The sequence below is a fragment of the Mercenaria mercenaria genome, chromosome 7, assembly GCF_021730395.1.
Source record: "Mercenaria mercenaria strain notata chromosome 7, MADL_Memer_1, whole genome shotgun sequence".
Lineage (NCBI taxonomy): Eukaryota > Metazoa > Mollusca > Bivalvia > Venerida > Veneridae > Mercenaria > Mercenaria mercenaria.
The window spans coordinates 56,258,790-56,279,052 of NC_069367.1; the positions used below are offsets into that span (position 1 = coordinate 56,258,790).

At 34.5% G+C, this 20,263-nt stretch overlaps 2 protein-coding genes across 3 annotated transcripts in view; both read left to right on the top strand.

Annotated features, from left to right (window-relative positions):
* The window catches only part of LOC123555381 (uncharacterized), a 129,205-nt gene that overhangs the window by 24,125 nt on the left and 84,817 nt on the right, over window positions 1–20,263 (top strand). The window lies entirely within an intron of this gene.
* Window positions 11,657–12,568, top strand: LOC123555810 (uncharacterized). Its single transcript, XM_045346398.2, has one exon. The coding sequence runs from the start codon at window positions 11,657–11,659 to the stop codon at window positions 12,566–12,568; it is 912 nt and encodes a 303-aa protein (XP_045202333.2).

The following is a 20,263-nucleotide window of genomic DNA, read 5'->3' on the forward strand; positions in this document are numbered from 1 at the left end:
GTTTTAATAATAACCATGTTTTTGTGATTTCTCAGTACAGTACATGTGTTTGGATATATTATGGCAATATTACTATATTTACAAATGAACAACACTAATACGGCTTTCTATTTTTCATGTGGAATAACAACACCCACTTAATTTTGCATGCAAAACTCAGTATGGATCTTAATTTGATTCTTTTTTATTCTTTTTTTTAAATGCGCTAGATTAAATCACTATTATTTAATTCTAAACATTCTAATCAGAAATAAACAAAAAAGAAGTTCCAATATTTTTATTGTTTCAAAGATGATAAACATTGTATTTTGTAAAAAGTATGACATTTTTTGACAACATCGCTATGAAATATGCAACCGTAATCAAAAATGATGAAATGAGCCATGAAAAGCTCAGTTCAATCACACAATGTGAAAGGCATTGCCAACTATATGGAGTTTTTTGCAACTGCAAAATTTAGAGGCAATCTTGGCGGCCATCTTGAATTTCTCGGAGGGCAACATGGTTTGAGACTATGACCCTCGATTTATTTGCAACCCAGATAACCACCTACTTAATTATCCAAAGACTATTAGAAGACCTCTATTGCATACAGAACTCCTTCAGAAATTAGGCTATGGCCGTGTAAAGTAATAGCGAATTATAATTTAATGGATGTTGATATGTTGGAAATAGCTGACAGATAATAAAGTACAGATTGTTCAACTATTTTTAAGACATAAACAGGTCCATTCAAGATTTCGTAGACATACGTATGGTCCAATATATAGTCAAAACTGCTCAAGAGTGAACACTGATAAAAAGAGTAGAGAAGCTAGACGAGAAGTCAGATCTATACACTGAAAGGAACGTATATCATTGTAAATATCATTGTATTTGTCATTCATACGCGATGTGTTCAAACACAATACTTATAGCCAATCGTCTGCATTTTATTGTAACACATGTTACATTTGCTATCTGTTAAAGTATAAATAATTCTGCAAACCTTAGGCCGAGAAGTCAGTGTTTCACTTTATTCATTTGTCATTAAGCTCAGTGTTAAAGTATATGAGGGATAAAATGTCTGAGAAAAGATCTATTGGAAGCACAACGCGCAGATCGTTCTGAGTTCGATTCCCGGGCGAGGAGTAAGTTGTACATGACGATTTGGTAAATAATTCGTCCTTGACCTCTGTTTCATACGGACAAGTTGGCAGTTACCAACCTCCGCGCAGGAATATAGCCAAACAATAACCGCTGCAATTCACGTGACGATGGTAAAACCATGTGATCTTAAAATTGTGACACGCTTGGTAACGCCTGGTAAATCAAACAATGCAATAATCTACAGGCAAACTGACATGATATAATTATGCCACGACTTTTAAGGACATAATGAAAAGTATAGACTAGTGAACTTTAGGAATGCGAGAATATTTATAATTTGCTGTAAGCAATTCGTCAAATTATTTGACTTTACTCATTCTTCAGTTTTTACTCGTATTACAATCAAAATATTTTGTATCTGACTATTGAGTGTTATGTACGACAAATTTCAAAAATGAAATAATATAACGCGAATGAATTTCAACCCAAATTCATACGTGATGGCAGTATCTACAGTACCAATAGGAGTAAGTTACATTGTAGTGGAGTCTGGGGAGCTACTTGTGGAGAACAAGATAGACAGTACATTTACAGAATTCTGGAACACTGATTAGCTTAACTGTCCGCTTATACATAATTGAAATACTGTCAAAAACGGCGCTTAAACCAAAACAAACAAATCCATCGTTCATTAGTAAACTTCTTCGCAGAGACACTCCGCGTATCTTATGCTTTCGTATGTTTTTTGACTGATCTCTCAGTACCCATATACCGAACTGCGCGTTTCAAGTGAGTAATGTATGATTGAAATTAGATAGTATATTTTCCAGTTCATGGCAATGGTTCTTATAGTGTTTCTAGGGTTAGGGTACACGCGGCATTGTCTTTCTTGTCTGATGCTAGTGACTGTGTAAAACAAAACAATATATGCAGATAGGTTTAACCTTATTTCAATCTAACCAGGAACTTTCATTTCGCTTGTTGTTGTCTGGTGTCCTTGAGGTTCATATATTATGCGGTATGTTTAATAACTTTACAACTTTTTTTAAAATTTCAAATCAAAGTGCATGTATCAATGAGATATTTGAGTGAAGAGGACAGTGCAATGCATACATGTATTTCTAAAATAGTATGCCTGATTTAAATTGCAAAGTGTTTAACCTTTAGCCTGCTGGCGGCAACTGATTTTTCCTTTGCGACCAGTCCGCTATTCTGTCAGTAAATTTTCAGTAAACACACCTTCAAATAATAAAAAGTACTGCCCAAATTGAATGATGGACCAGTTCATTTAGAAATTTGGCAGAGTAAAGGTTGATAAAAAAGTTAAACAACGTGTTCATTTATAAAATGAATACTTCTTGTAGCACAATATTTATTATTTACTCTTGCAAATGCAAATTTCAGAAATGAAGGTCTGTGTAATACATTGTCATCCGTACGTACACGACAAGGTATGCCAGGGATATATACAAACAAAGACCCAATAGGTAACGTACATATATAAGTTGCAACTCAAGTATATCTATTTATTCTACAAATAACAACTAAAACTACGAAGACGAAACATTCAACTGATGTTTTCCGTCGATACGTTATTTAATAAATATATTCTTTTGAGGCTTTCGATTATGTTGTGGCCTATTTAAAAGACTTTACATTCAGGTAAAAAGATAAAACACTCCTGCGTGTTATTTTACTCACTCTGTCTATCTTAACTTCTGTATTATCTTTAATTAAATTAAATTCAATGGCTGTCTGTATATTCTTTAAATCATTCTTGCTATTTCGTTATTAGGCTATGTTTATATTCTTTAACTCTTTCTTGCTATGTAGTTAGTAGACTTTGTGTATATTCTTTCACTCTAGCTTGCTATGTTGTCAGTAGGTTGTCTCTACATTCTTTTTTACTACATGTATGTAGTTAGTAGGTTGTCTGTTTATTCTTTAAATTTTTCTTACTATGTAGTTAGCGGGCTATCTGTATATTTGTTAAGTTTAACTCTTTCTTGCTATGTAGTTGGTAGGCTGCCTATATATCCCTTAACTCTAGTTAGTACGTTGTCAGCATATTCTTAAACTCTTTCTTTGTACCTAGTTATAGTAGACTGTCCATATATTCTTAACACTTTCTTGCTATCTAGGAAGTAGCCTGTCTGTATATTCCCTAACAGTCTTTCTTGCTATGTAGTAAGTAGGATGTCTGTACATTTTGTGCTCATTCCTGAATAGATTAGAATATGTTTATATATCCGTAAACTTTTTCTTACTATGAACTTTGTTAGTTGACAGTATATTCTTTCACACTTCATTTCTTAGTACACTTACTTCCCTTTTCCAGTTTTCTTGACTTTTTATAAATTGATAATTTGTGGTAGAGTATAGAATAAAATACCTATTTATTCTATCTTCCCCAGAAGCTATATGGAGCGGGACTGTTATTGTAGCAGCCATTGACTACAAACGATACAAGATATTATGGGGCTGTGCCAAGATGTCAGTAAGAGGCGACCTATGTGACGATCCTTTCCTAAATATATACACAAGAGTTCCCAAACCAGACCCTGAAACGTTTGCTACTATTGACAACGCTCTTCGGCAGATATTTGGATTCTCACTCGAAAGTTTACCGAGAATCAATCATGTGATGCGTAAGTAATCTTAAGACATTGGCCTGTAAAATACGCCATATTATACGCGAGAGTGTTAAATCTAAACACCATTTTACTATAAAGATATAGAACATACTTGTTTGTCTGTTTTTCAAAAGATTTAATTTTATTCCATCTCTCCATCTCGTGATAGTAATCTAAGTGAACTAAGTATACTATTTACAAAGCTCACGAGATTTTAAAACAATCATCTTATACAAAAACAAATAAGTTTTCTTTTTATTCTATGTTTTTATGCGACAACATTACTGCCAAATCTATATTTTCCCGATTCAATGTTCCTCGCTGGTAACCCCAAGTGCGGACCAAAGCACAAGTGATCAAATATCAATGCGCAAGAATAATATGTTTGTCAGGAATAATTTCTTCCAAAATCAAAAATAAATCGTCTTTATGTTTAATATGATAGGAATTAGAGCTACAAAATTTATGCAATGAATTCTCAAGCGGAATAGTTTTTAATAAAATATATGAACAGATCCATTGCAAACAAAAGCGCGACAAAGTAATACAGTAGATTCTATTTGTATGAATCTCTTCATTTTGAAGTTATGAAATGTGCAATACTCATCGCGCACCATCAGCTTCAGCGGGAATTTATTATACAAATGTAGTTAAATTGAATGTTTTCCATTACTAGTATTCTAAAGGACCAGAAAATATAACATCCCAGACTCCAAGCACGGGGAAACTTTTTTTACAGTCACCTTACGGCACTTATGGTGATGGAGAACAAACTAGAAGGCAACGAGGCAATTTGATAGCAGATTGACAAGTAAACAAATGTGTCACATCCCTCGAGCACCCTAGCACTGGCTTAAGGGGAATTCTATTATAGTAAAATTGAATTAAAAGCGTAATTAAACCTGATGACAATCCACTACAGAAATGGATTAGGATAGTCTTTATTATGTTTAGTACTTCAAATCATACATCTGTTTCATATATGCGTGAAGATCTTTTGTAGCAAGCAGTTAATTGTACTTATAGAATTTATATTACGCTTTATTATGCTGTTTAGAGGCGGCAGCAAAGGTAAATGAGTTTGACAAGAGGCTTTACATACATGAATTGTACTAAGATAACAGCAACGAATGACGCAACCAACACGAGGTACAAGTTTCAACAATGCCACTTCATTGTACTACATAGCCGTTTGGTTAACATGTTGTATGTAAAACAAAGAAGTGTCTTTATCAATATATGAATAAATATTTACTTTGAATATAACTTTAATTATATCTGAAATCATACTCGCCACTTAGTTCTAGTATCACTGATATTACCATTTAGCTAACCTGTTGTATTCTGACATGTGCCATAACAGGCTGTAGACAAGTTTTCACATGTGTCAGGAAATATTTAACACAAGTGCTGACACGCCTCAGGAAATGTTCTCACAAGTTCAGACTCTTGTCAGCAGAAGTTGTATACGAATTCTGACATGTGTTAGGAGAGTTGTACCAGAATAGATTTTACGCGCATCAAGCGAAGCAAATGGCGTGCATACAGTAAGCTAAATCCCTTACTTTGTTTACAACGCAGTGCATATGAAAAGAAAGGATAATCAAGAAACGTGATGTTCCAAAAATAAAAAAAATCTCCTTAATATATTTAACGTTAATGGTTACAGAAGTTGAGTCACTTGCAAGAAAGGCCTAGAAATGATTAATTATCAATTTTGAGCAAGATATTTACGAAATACGAGGCATTAGAATATAAATAAAAAATTATACAACAAACTTCAGAATATGCGTGTTGTTAAAAAAGTCTTGGCATAGTATATGAACGAGGTTGAAAAGTCAGGTTGATGCGAGTACGGGTAGATTTTGGTAGCGGAGAAAGACCCCAGGTGTTTCTCCGAGTATCGTCAGGTAGAACTACCGATCTTCCTCATGTAAGCTGGAAAGTTCACTGAAGTTCACTGAAAGAATTTTACATCCCAGTCGATGTTTCGAACCAACATGAGCAGGTGGTTCGGCGTCGGCGACCTCAACCACTCGGACACGGACAGCCACTCGTATTATATAGAACAATGTTAAATCCCCTAATGATATAAGCTAGAAATATTTCTAAAGCTTCATTATTTATAGAAAATTTACGGACTGGTCCACATTTCGGTGGCCTGTAAACATCTGGTGTAACTCTTAAAAATGTATATTTGCTGATGAATATAAATGATTCATATAGAGGGAAGATACATTTGCAATACATTTCAAGACTGTAGTTTAAGACTGTAGTATAACTGAGGTAACAAGCCCAGACCCCCTTTCAACCATATTTTCATCGAATACAGCCAGTTTCAACAATTTTATGTTTTTCGAACCCCTAACTCATATCAAAGAACATTTTGCTGATATACAAACGTATGCGTCAGGGTCACCTGAGATCATGTTCAGAGGTTCAGATGGTACAATCTAACCATTGCCCTAAGGCTATGGTCAGTTTGGGTCATGCTCAATGAGTCACGACATTGAGACATAAAGGTTTCGTATTTACACAGACTGAGAAGCCGGTAAGACAGCTAATTTAAAAGTTGTCGTTGAAATTTATCGCGTCACCGTAAATACATCATCACGTGTTCGGCCATTTGGCAGTTCTGTCAAAGAATGTAACCACGTCATTCCCTTTCAAGCACACAGGAAAGTTGTTTCTAGAGGAGCTTTCACATAAACAAAACTAAAACTCTGTCCATAAGGTACGGGTGTTCCCACTTTGCATTTTTTTTCCACAAAACAAAAGCATTTATATTTCTTCTTCCTTGAGACTACAAGAAATTTGTTGTAAGATTTTATGATTGTGTAATTTTATCGTCCGGTTTATGAAACAATGTCTAAAATCTAATGCAAGGGTCATAACTAAAACTATTTGTCATACAGTTTTGCGAAATTCGCCAAGGGCTATAAATATGCACTATCTTCATGTAATGTAGTTAACCCTTTTTACAAATTTAGTGATTTTTATAGTTCAGAAGGTGCCTGTCACAGTATGATCAAATTAGATACCGAGTGTTAAAATTAATATCTGCGGGACCTCCACTGAACCGTTTTTACAGAGGCCACTGTCCCTGCCAAAAGTTCATTTTCCCGGTATATGTGTCTTTATTTCAGTTTTTTGTGTATGTTTTATACCATGCATGCCTTTTGTCAGAAAGTTTGTTGTCCTGTAGAGCTCTTGGTTTGTGTAAATGTTACCACACGATGCCTTGTTTCAGAAAACCAGTTGTCCTGTAGATATGTAGCGCTTCTTGTGTTTTTTGTGTAAGTTTATTATCACAATAATGTTGTGTCAGAAAGATTGTTTAATTTTTTCCTGTAGATACGTAGCACGTCTTTATCGTGCCGGGTCTTTGGTTAATAATTCAATCGTTCTGTTGGTATCTATAACTTGATGTAGCTTGACTAAACCTATTTGAAGGTGAGGCCTTTTCAGATAGTTGTATATTATTAAAGAACTAAAAAATCTATACAATCGATGCAGACATTAGAAAATGAGTTATAAAATGACATTTGTTGAATGAAAGAGTGCAGAAGTCTAAAATATATATCATAAAAATGCAATTAATACGCATTTAAAAATCAGACTACATGGAAGATATTGCTAAAATGATCAAAAAATCATTGCCAGACAAACTATCTGTCAAAAGAACAAATATGACACTTTAATTGGAAATACACAGTTACCTTTAATATCTAACACTTCTGCAATTTCTTAAAACACATCATTCAATTTGATTGAGCAGTGGTAACATAAAAGCAGAAAGTAATGCCCCAGCTACTCAAAAATATAACACAGTTAAGTATAATTAACTTGAAGACGAATAGCTTTCACTTGTAGATGTATAAAATATCTTCTTAAAAATCATGATTGCTTTAAGCGTAATTATAGAAATTAACGTATTTATAGAGTTAAAGAATTTTGAAAAATAAAATCCAAATACAGTTATCCTTATTCATAAACAAGATCAGTCGTGACAAGAAATATAGTTTTTCAGTTTAATGTTTTGTAACGTAGATATAAAAATGATCGACAATTAAGAATATATTTTTATGTACATTACCTACACTTACATACTCATTCACTTTATATCACTTTATCTTTCTAACATAAATTTTGAAAATGTGCTAATAGGTTATAAGCTTGATTATACAGCATGGATTAATTAGTCTTTATAAAACCAGATATATCAAACAGAAAATAAGTTTCATCATATCATTTTAAAGGTTATTAGGCGCGATAATGAATAACAAAGTTCAATACCCCAAATCAAAAATCATGATATATAAAAAAAACTACACAGTTAAGTTTTGGTTTCTTTACAGTTCTGTTAAAGTTTTGCGGTAGAAATGTCCACAAATGATGAACTCAGAACCATAAAAAAACTCGTACACTAACTGAACAGTCATGAATTGTGAACACTAACTGAACAGTCATGAGGTGTAAGCACTGACTGAACATTCATGAATTGTAAACACTGACTGAACACTCGTGAATTGGAAACACTGACTGAACAGTCATGAGGTGTAAACACTAACTGAACAGTTATAAGGTGTAAACACTGACTGAACACTCATAAATTGTAAATACTGACTGACCAGTCATGAGGTGTAAACACTGACTGAACACTCATGAGGTGTAAACACTAACTAAACAGTCATGAGGAACAAACACTAACTGAACACTCATGAATTGTAAGCACTGAAGGAACAGTCATGAGGTGTAAACACTAATTGAACAGTCAAAAGGTGTAAACACTGACTGAAAAGTCATGAGATGTAAATACTGACTGAACAGTCATGAGGGGTAAACTCTAAACCCCTACACGAACAATCATGAAATGTAAACACTAAACTCATACCCTAACTGAACAATCATGAAATGTAAACAATAAACTCGTACACTAACTAATCAGTCATGAGGTGTGAATACTAAACTCGTACATAAACGGACAGTCATGAGATGTAAACACTTAACTTCTATCCAGACCTGAATAACATATTGTCACATTCTGTAGACATGTAAGGAAATGAAGGTACGACCAATTTGCCTAATATAACCATAATTGAACGTATCTGAAATATTAAAATAATACAGTAGATCTATATATTGTATCAAAATATGTTTAAATTTGGTGAGTAAATAACGGCTCTATAGTTTACATACATACATACATACATACATACACTTTACATGTAAGGTATACATATCGTCATTCTCTTAACTGAAGCCCTATGAGTACTTCCTTCTTCATATCTTGTGTAAATGAAGATACAGACAGTATTTCAGATTGCAAACAAGCCGTAAAACAAGTTATAGAAGAAATGGATTAAAGATACAGTCTAATTTACACCCGAGAACACTTATTCAGACTTTCTTATCATCGACGTGTTCTGTTATATTCTATCATAGCGATCAACTCATAATGACCCTTTAGACAATTTGAAACTTACTTTAATAACAGATATCGAAAACGTTTCCTTCACAATGTAAGAAGACAATTTAATATATGCAATATGACTAATGTAATGCAATATAAGCAAAATGATAAGAAAAGATTTCGAAACAACTGTAAATAATTGCTATACAAAATATCCTTCACACAAGAAAATAAAAAAGTTATAACATGCAGATCGTATGCCGAAAAGCATTCTTGTTTCAGTTTTACAGACATGTTTTAGCCATCCTCAATTTCAAAGTACATAATTATGTCGTTCATTTAAGTGCTAGCCCGCCCGCTTAGCTCCGTATGGAGAGCATAAAAAGGTACGGAAGAAGTAAATGTACCTAATATCAAAGTCATGACGTATTGGCTCATTTCAAATGCTTACATGTAGTATTATGCTCAAAAATGTTTCTGTCTGACTTTGTTTTGACACAATGTAAATGAATTATGTAGCGTCAAAAAGTAATTTACGTCGATTGTTTTCAAATGTACTTAGGCAAACGAGCGAAACGTGAATCATTTTATACTTTAAACTGAATTTTGCAACGAGAAACAAATAAGAAAAATCATCAATAACACGTGTAGCGTTTGTTCATAGATAATTATTAACTTCCAACGTTTCGGCGTTAAGCCTTCCTCAGGGAAACATGCATTCGTTTCTTCAGCGGCTTTGTTAAAATTGCGCCGCCTCGAATGTCGTGCACAAACTCAACTGCAGAACTGGTGCATATTTTTTATGCAAATTTGATAATCTACTCATGCACACTTACACAGTGTCCTTATGGTCGATTGCATTTTTTTTTATCCTGTTACGCCCAAAATTGTTTCGTCCCTTAGGTGGCAATTAGCGATTAGCACAAAATTGACTCATTTTGTGACATTTTATTTTTGGACTACCATTTTTCGCATTGGTCGTGTCTCAATGAATTAACACTTTATCTAACTGAACTAAAAAATAATCAATATGTCCATTTTTTTTATCAAAATATGTCAAGACAAAATCACAGATGTTTTTGAGTATATATATCTTATCGTCATCAATCAGTTCTAATTATGTATTCCAGTAATATATTTGAAGTTAGTAAATTTTGTCTTTTTTTTTTAAATAACCCATCAATTTGGTATATCTAAGCAGTATATTTCAACTCAGGAGACGCCGTACTGGACTAGATACTAAGCCGACGGAAGCGTGTGTTGTTTTATTTTCATCTAACCAAGTATTTATTGGATAGCAGCAACTTAGTTGCAAGGAAAGCAAAGAATGTGTTAGGCTTGTGTTATTTCATTAAAAAATCAAATCTTTTAAAATGATTTAAATTCTATATAGCTTATAAACCAAACTTTCAAAAAATAAAGTCCATGCAAAAATATAAATAATACAATTCTACGGTAAAGGCATAAATGATTGTTATGTACTAATAAACTATGATAATGTGGCAGTTGACCTCAATACAGTCGACAATGTTTATTTTCCAAAACAGGTAAATCAAGATGGAGATGTCGGTTTATTTTTCTAACATTTGCTATAATTAAGCACTAGACTGGATAGCACAGACGGCTAGCGCGCTTGTCTTATAGAATTTTAGTCTAGAGTTCGTAGGTTCGAGATATATTTTTCATGAATATTTTTAATTATATCTTTTTTTTCAGCAATAATGCCGTGCAATTATTTGGCGACCTTGCATAACGTTTTATGTGCATAATAGATTGTTTTTCTTTGGAAACGTATATTCAATAACCGGTTTTCTATATTGGTATGTAACTTGGTATATCTTGCGAAAAAAACGTGCACTTACAGTGTGTATATGTATGAGAATCGATTGCGAACATTAAATTGTATCAGTTGACAGTCGTTGCTTTGACTAAAATATGGCATCAGAAAATAATGCTTCTGCTTCTGAAACATCTGAAACTACAAATTACTTAAACTATTCTGATGAAACAAAGTCAATTATACGGAATGTTATAAAGGTTATCTATAAATTGAGACTGAAAAAAAAAGATAAACAGTTGAAATATGAAATAATTTGTTTCACATTTTATTGCTGACCAGAAAAATGACCTGTCTGTTTTCATGTTCTTCTATAATTTTGCAGATATGTAAGGAGGAAAAGGTTTCAGGACAGTTGAAGCTACCAGTAGGTAATGCTATGGAACGTGCGGCAAAGTACACTGGTGTATCTGAGCGCACCCTTTACAGGATACAAAAAGAAGAGCCGACACAGCAACGCAAAACAAGAACAGACAAAGTAACATTGACGACTTTGACCGAGCTGTCGTCCGACGCACAGTGCACGAATTCCTAGTTTACCAGAAGCAATTACCAACTATAAAAAGTTTGAGAAAATCATTGAAAGAGAAGACTGGCTACATAGGAGGAAAGGAACATCTCCGCAGAACATTGCATGAATTGGGTTTCAGATGGAGAAAAACGACAAACAACAGAAGACTATTAATGGAAAGGACCGACATAGTTTTGGCTAGAATAAACTTCCTGAAGAAGATCAAGAAATTCCGAGAAGATGGGAGGACGATTGTATATACCGATGAGACTTTTGTCCATTCAAGCCATACATTTCACAGATCATGGCAGTCTGATCATGTTGGACTCCGCGTTCCTTTCAGAAAAGGGCAGCGGATGATAATAGTTCACGCTGGGACTGAGACTGGTTTCGTCAAGGGTGCCGAACTAGTTTTCAAGTCGCAATCGCACACAGGCGATTATCATGACGAAATGAACAGTACCAATTTTATGAAATGGCTACAAGAAAAATTACTACCAAACCTGCCTCAGAGATCTGTGCTGATCGTTGACAATGCACCTTATCACAATATCCAAACAGATAAATGCCCAACAACTGCAACACGGAAGAGCGACATTCAAGGCTGGTTGAGACGACACAACATCGACTTTGACGAGAAGCTGTTGAAGGCGGAACTCCTTGACCTTTGCAAAAGGAACAAACCATCACCAGAATACTTGTTAGATAGGATATTAAAGGAACATGGTCATGACTGCTTACGACTTCCGGCCTACCATGCTGATCTCAATGCTATCGAACTTGTGTGGGCACAGCTAAAAGGAATCATTGGCAGACATAAAGTTTCCTTCAGGACGTCGGACTTGGAGCAACACATTTACGATGCCATCTCCACTATAACCGATGAGGATTGGCAGTCATGTTGTACTCATGTGCAGAAAGTAGAACAGGAATATTGGAAATCTGACATTGCTGTAGCAGAGGACATGGATGATATAGTTGTTGAAGTTTGTTCTAGCGACGAGGACACAGACACTGCTTCTGAAGGATATGCATCAGACACAGATACTGCGGATGAAGATGAAGATAACATTTTGTTCAATTGAAGTGTTGAAGTTATTTGTAAAATGCATTGTGATAAAGCATATTAAAAAAAGATATAGCATAAATAAAAAAGAAAAAAATATAATATAAAATAATATACTTGAAAACGTATAACTGATTTATAAAATATTAGTTATGTATAACAATTAAATCTAATCCTAAATTAAAATAATTCAGAAAAAAGTAAGGTTAATCGAGGTTTCGAACCTACACCATTCAGGGTGATTAACGATACTTCCATCCATTTAATCCACTGGACTAATTCGCCTACAAATGACTTATCATAAATATTTTATCTAAATTACAAGATTTGATATTGCAAAGTGTCAATAGACTAACTGTAAATATGATATGTTTCTGTCTGTGCAGATACTTTATAATCTTTAAACATTTATCATTATGAAAATTTTATATAAAATCAGTCACATAATGTATTTCTAGTATATCTAATTTATGACATATTTGAAGGGCTTTCGTTGCAATTTTATACGTTACGCCGTTCCCGTTGTATACAGACAAAGGCATCGGAAACTAATAATTACTTTGCAATATAACCTCAAGATAATTTTAGGACGGATTATCTTTGAACACCCCTGGACTTATTGGACTCAACTGCCACATTATCAAAGTTTATTAGTAGTTGCATGTTGTGTCAGGAAAACAGCTTATTCCTCGGTTCAGTGAGTTAGATATCCTGTCACATAAGTCAAATACAATGCAACCTCACAGGGAAGTGTGAAATGTTGTTTGTTGTATCTCACTTTTTATCCCCGCCGAAGGCGGATTGATATAGTTTTGGCGTTGTCCGTCTGCCGTCCGTCTTTCCGTCCGAAGCCATATCTAGGAAGTTGTTTGGAATATTTAAATAAAACTTCATATACATACTAGAGTTATGGCCCTTGTAACTTATTTGACTAAGAACTATGAAATTAAATTTAGACTGAATTCAGTTCACCATAATGTGGTAGTGCACACACAATTTAGTCAGGATCTATATAGTAACTTCAGAGTTATTGCCCTTTAATTGTTAAAAAATCCACATATTTGTACATGACAAACTAACCAATTGGTAGAATTTCATGAAATTTCTTTATTTTTTCCCATGAACATTTATTACCAGCATGTGAAGTTGTGTTCCCGCACCTGGTCACCCTCACCGCCCTGGCCACATCCCCTCCCCCTCCCAAGTTGTTCCCTCGCCCACCTCGCTCCTCCACCCAGTCACCCCCACCATCCCGATCATGCACACCCCTCCAACATTTTTTTTTTATTATTTGCCATCAATATTTAATACTAACATGTGAAAGTTTGTACCCTCACCCGGTCACCAGCTAAAAACATGTCCTGTCCAAAACCAATATGTTACAAGTATTCAGATTTAATGTTATCACATGCAATCAAGCCATTATAAATAAGATATAAAAAAACCCCATAAAAATATGCCGGCCAGGACGGACTCACTGACAGACTGGACAAGTAAACGACGTGGAGTAAAAAGAATGTTATAAAGAATGTCACTAGGTATATTTTTACGTTACAAAGTACGTGTAACTATTTGCATGCATTATGATTTCAGTCTCTTGGTCGGTGCAACTACGCAAGCTCGGATAGCATCAATGACTTTACACAGTAGACGTGGAATGCTCATTTCTCGCGAGACATACAGGTTTGAGTCTTCAATTTTGAGGCATATATATAGCAGAGCTACCGGCGCCGCGAAGCCAGAATCGGTGTTGTTCGGGTTTCTTCCTGTAGACTTTGCGCATAGTAATAAACGGTGTCAATAGACGCTCGCTGTTTACGGATGATAAAAGCGTCTGGCTTAATGGTTTGAACATTGAAAAATAATGTAGCTTAATGGTTTGAACATTGAAAAATAATGTAAATGAGTGTTTGATATTAAGAAATTAGCGCCCAATATATTTTCTACGTAGAAAACAAAATTGTAATCATACAATGCCATTTGCTCTGTAAATATTAATTTGTTACTCCAAGTCATGCCCTCATCGGTGAAAGCTGAAAGAAATGGAACAGCCAGTATCATATGTATTTTTTCAAATGCAGCGTATAGTAACATTAGCTCTGTAAATCTTAAATTTTCTCCAAATTGATACCGTCACCCTGCCCTAACCAGTGAACCGAACCGGCAGTGTGACCCCTCAAAACGTAGATCACACCATAAATTTCAAGGAAATAACTTCAATGGTAGAGAGGGGCAAACACAAAAGTCACAGCGTCCCGAATTTAAACATGCCTGTTATGGGATTTCTATATTTACTAGCGTTGAGTCGTATACGGATGCGTTTTGTGAAAAGCTGATCAAAGATTAACAAGTGTAAAATAGCTTTCATACGCAACCTACAGTGCCATTTGCTCTGTAAATATTAATTTGTTACTCCAAAGTCATTCCCTCATCTGTAAAAGCTGAAAGAAATGGAACAGCCAGTATCATATGCATTTTTTCATATGCAGCGTATAGTAACATTAGCTCTGTAAATCTTAAATTTTCTCCAAATTGATACCGTCACCCTGCCCTAATCAGTGAACCGAATGGGCAGTGTGACCTCTCAAAATGTAGATCACACCATAAATTTCACGGAAATTTTTAGAGAAGAGCAAACACAAAAGTCACAGCAGCCCTTTTTATTTATCTTTTTATTTCACTAGTTGTATCTTTTTTATTGTATTTATCATGAATTTTGAAAACATTGTAACAAGAGTCTTTCAAAGACATGTGAAAATTTAACAAGCGTTTTGTTTTGATGTCAGGTTCCAATGTACTGCCTTTACAATAGATATAACTTTTTAAAAAGTTTTTTGGTCCAAATTAAAAGGCGTGGAACTTTGGAAAAGCACATATTGCTCTTCTCTACGGAATCCTGTTCGTGCCACTTAACTTGTCGCCTCGCCAACACGCGACAACGCAATAATTATCGCGTTGTCGCCTTGTCCGAAAACATACATACATGCGAGATTTAACAATCATCGCGAGGTTGAGAGGGCGATAATTATCGTCTTAATTGTCGCATGTCTTTCTTAATTCTCGCGTCGTGAAATTGAAATCCAATAGACATAGTTGCGAGAATTAGTAAAACCTCGCATTGTCGCACTGTCGCTTGGGATTAAATTTCCGGACAAATTGATCGATGTTATTCTTCCTGGGTACTATTTATCAATACCACGGCACGGGGCGACAATGCGACAATGCGAGGTTTTACTAATTCTCGCAACTATGTCTATTGGATTTCAATTTCACGACGCGAGAATTAAGAAAGACATGCGGCAATTAAGACGATAATTATCGCCCTCTTAACCTCGCGAGGATTGTTAAATGTCGCATGTACATATGTTTTTGGACAGGGCGACAACGCGATAATTATCGCGTTGTCGCGTGTTGGCGAGGCGACAATTTAAGTGGCACGAACAGGATTCCGTACTTCTCCCCTTTCACATATATTACATCCATTATCTTAAAATCACTGACCAGAGTTTTACACTCGAAAAAAAACTGTTGACTATACAAATAAGAATAAACATGAAAAGGCTCCTACTACCATCTCTACTCTATAGTGCTAAAAAAATAACCTTAAAAAAGCTCTACTCTACACTGTTATGTTAGCAGTTCAGTAAATTTAACAGGGGTTTTGGAGGATTTCGGCGAACAGTGTTTTTCTCAGAGTAAATTCTGATCATTAACTTTAAAAATTGTTTGCCATTTGAATTTTAAACAAGCATTATATTGTAAATAGTTGTTTGACATTTTCTCCCATACCAGACGATTTCTTGCCCAAAGTTGGTCGTCACATTCTTCCTTTCAAAAAGAACGTAATTTGACAATAATAACATTAAAAAGAATTAAGAATTACGATAGTCTTTGTCTATGATCCCAGGATTACGTAAATTCTGATTTCTATAAACTTTGGAATTGGAACATGAAATATTTACATTATGTCCTCATTCCCAAACATTCGCACGCACGAAAAGAGACCCAATTTCTTAGGCTATAGGCCTAATGAGATTCTGTTAGGTTTAAAAATTTCACAGGCCAAACACGTTTTAATATGAATAACAGAAATTATTTTAGTCTTCAAGTTCACCTTGGCACAGATGTAAATCTATACCGTACTTTCTTTTGTTTAGCATATTTGTCGAGTTTTCACATGTCGAGATTTAATCTCAATGCAGTCTAAAACAAACTAATATTGCATTCCGAAATTATGAATTATACCATAAATACAAATGATTGTAATAATAGAACTTAAACTTCCTAAAACGGATCGTAATTCCAGATATTTCCAGCCATTGCAATAACACCACTTCTTCAAATTTTTATGGGGCACAGGTGATTTTTCAAGGGAGCTCTGCCTATAAGGTAGCACGTAATTTCATATTAGGCATATAACGAACGTGTACAGGACTGACTTAATTTGTAACATTTTCATTTACACGTACAAATTATTATTATTACAATATATTTAAACCAACTATTATATGATATATGTGTAACATTAAAAAAATACTTTGGAGTTTTTCATGATGATGGCAAAAATATTCCCACTCCAGTTGGAGATTTAGCGTAAAACCTCGCTCCAAACAAAAGTAAACCTTCTACATGAAGACAAAGAGCGCTTTCTATGCGTTTATCTGGACAATATGTAAGAAAAACTCTTAATATAACTTCGTCACTGCTTTATTTTCATAATTATCATACATTTTATATTATACCATAATACATATAAAAGAGACATAATCGAAAAGCATATTTGTGTGTTTTAAGAGATGATATACCTCGCACCATTTACGATAATGAGTACCAGGAGTGCATACAGTCAAAGACCCTATAGGAAATAAAATGTGTAACCCACCAGTTCTACAAGATTTTTCTACATGAATGGACCTCAACTGTATTGATCAAAATCTTGAGCACTGCAGTTTTAGACTCGTTTGAAAGCCTTTTCACACTATAAAAATTTCAATCGTACACCACAAATATTTTGATGTACGACAATGGGTTTTATCTCCGCGAGGTACAAAATGTGCTGCCTGTATAATTTTTACCTAGAACAATATTTTGGTTTATAATTCTAATAGTCTATATAAATATTGTAGCAGTGTCAAAATGACTAGACTGTATACATGATATATTAATATTGTCAATATGTTTCCTTATACAGATACAAAATACCCTTTTCACTTTGAATCTTAGCTCGAATGGACCATTAAAGGAACATAGATTAATATTTTTACCTAGAAATGCGACAACAGTTGTTATCTTTTGAGTCAACGTCTGTCAAATACAAGTTGTTATACTGGTATCTGTCATCAAGGTAATTATTTGTAGTAAATATTGTTCTGTTTTTTTCTAAATCATTTTTTTCATCGTAAGTAAATATAGCACTTGTAAGTAATTAGTTAATCATCTGTATCATAGGAGCCATATGGAGCGGGACTGCTGTTTATGTTACCATTGACTACAAACGATTTAAGATATTGTGGGGTTTGTACAAAGATGTCTGTCAGAGGGGATGCAGCACCGGTGATGATTCATTCTTAAACGTGTACACAAGAACTGCAGTGCAGCAGAAATTTGAGCCGCGCCATGAGAAAACCAACATACTAGTAGTGCATTTGCGTCCAGCATGGATCCAGACCAGCCTGCGCATCTTTATACACAATGTTAAAAGTAAATATCCTTAAATAGTGTGCAAACGACTTTTTTGACCAATCAGAGCGAGTTTTGTTTTTTTTTTCAAAAAAGTGTGGTTTCTTATTCCCTAAGACCAATGTGACTGTAGCAATAATTTTCGAGGATTAGCTCTACACACTGAAGAACATCGACTGAATGTGCATGCATACAAATGACCGGCCCTTCATTGTATTTCAAAGGATGCCGACACATTTTTGTTAGTCAAAGGTAGGCGGAGAATCCGACACGACTGACTCTGCAATTCTGACTGGTCAAACGTAGATTTCACAGTATGTCAGATGAGTCCATGAAGAGAATTCTTCGAGAAAAAGAAACCTTGGTCGGTCGCTCCGCTACGCTCCGTATCCCTCCCTATCGGTTAATTCTCTTCATAAACTCTATCTATACCGTCGTGTGTCAGTATCATATTTACAAAATCTATAATAAAAGCTTGATTTGCTCCTTCGAACCATATTTCTTTGACCATTTTAAATACGTGTATAAGTATCCATGTAATACTTATAAAGATAGCCGTTTTGAATGAGATATAATTTTTTCTTTGGTATGCTGACGTTTTTCCTTTTTAGCAAGTGAATCTTGTCAGCCTTTACAATTATTAGTATTTATGTAAATTATTTATTTCATTGAAAATTGGATAAAAATGCATACTAATTTATCTGATAACATCAGTCTACATTATTTTTGTAAGGGTAAATACGTATTGATGCATATCACTTCTCTGTTTTCTGTTTTTCTTCTCCAAATGATCAGTATTTGTATACGAAAGTGGATGGGGAAAGAAATTTACATTATGAGGTGTGTTCAGACCAATTAAGATCTTACAATTTTCCAGTCATCGAGTGGAATAATTTTAATGCATGTTAATCTCCATTTCAGACCTTAATTCAGACTTTGTTTTAACAAATTTAATCTTTAAAGAAAGTTTAAAGTTAGAACAAGAGCTGTCCAGCATGCTCGACTTTTCTCAGTTAGAGATTTGCCAGTAAAACGGGGAATAATAGTCAATAGCTTTGAAAGTAACAGAGATATTGGACATTATACAAAAGTTAACCAAAATATTCTAAGTTAAAAATTGGCGTAACTCTGTGAAAATTCAAATCAGAGTTATGGGGATTGTTTCTCTTGGTGTAAACTTTGATAATAATTAAATAATTATTTTAAAATTCAAGTCAATAGCTTTAATAAAAAGTTAGAAAAGTCGAGCTAAAATGCTATATTTTCATAGCAGTAAATATTCAAGTCACATATCTATGTCCTGATTATAGTTTAAGGTTACGCATTGTTGTATATTACATAATTTCTAACAGCATTTTCAAATGCTTAGTTTACATTCTTTGATTACACTGTACTGTATGCCAGTGTTATTACCTTTTTTCACGAGTTTGCTTTGTTGTGCGCCTGCAAGTCATAACTTACTCAAACCAAAATGTACCCATGTTTTCTCAATCCCTGGTGAATTATTTTTAATGTGAAAAGTCTGTACATTCTATTTCAAGGTTTTTGAATCGAGAGCCAAAACAAGACAAATATATTTCTTCGCTCTTCGCTCGCTCCTGATTTTCTCAACAAAAAAATTAAATTATTGTTTCGCTCACCGCCTCAATGTTTTCAGAAAAACATCAGATGAACAACTTTTCAGTTTGGTGTAGCCTCATTTGCAACTTGTGTATTCAATGTGTTGCGGTCTTCTTTATTTCGATGCCTGTTCATAAAAACGTGCCTTCAAAAACATAATTGTCCGTTAACTTAGGTCAGTAGGAAGACGCAAGTCTTCGGTCGAATTTTGCGCTGCGAACGTTGTCAGTGAAGAAATTGTATCTCAGATGTGCCCAAGTTCATTATCCAGCATCGAAATAGTCGCGCGCACGCGCGCGCGTGTGTGTGTGTGTGTGTGTGCTGTCTCTTGCGGCAGCTCCTGTTAATTCCCTTATCACTTGTAACACAAACATCTGGTTTGAAATAAATGACTATTGTTGGAAAAGTTGTTTTG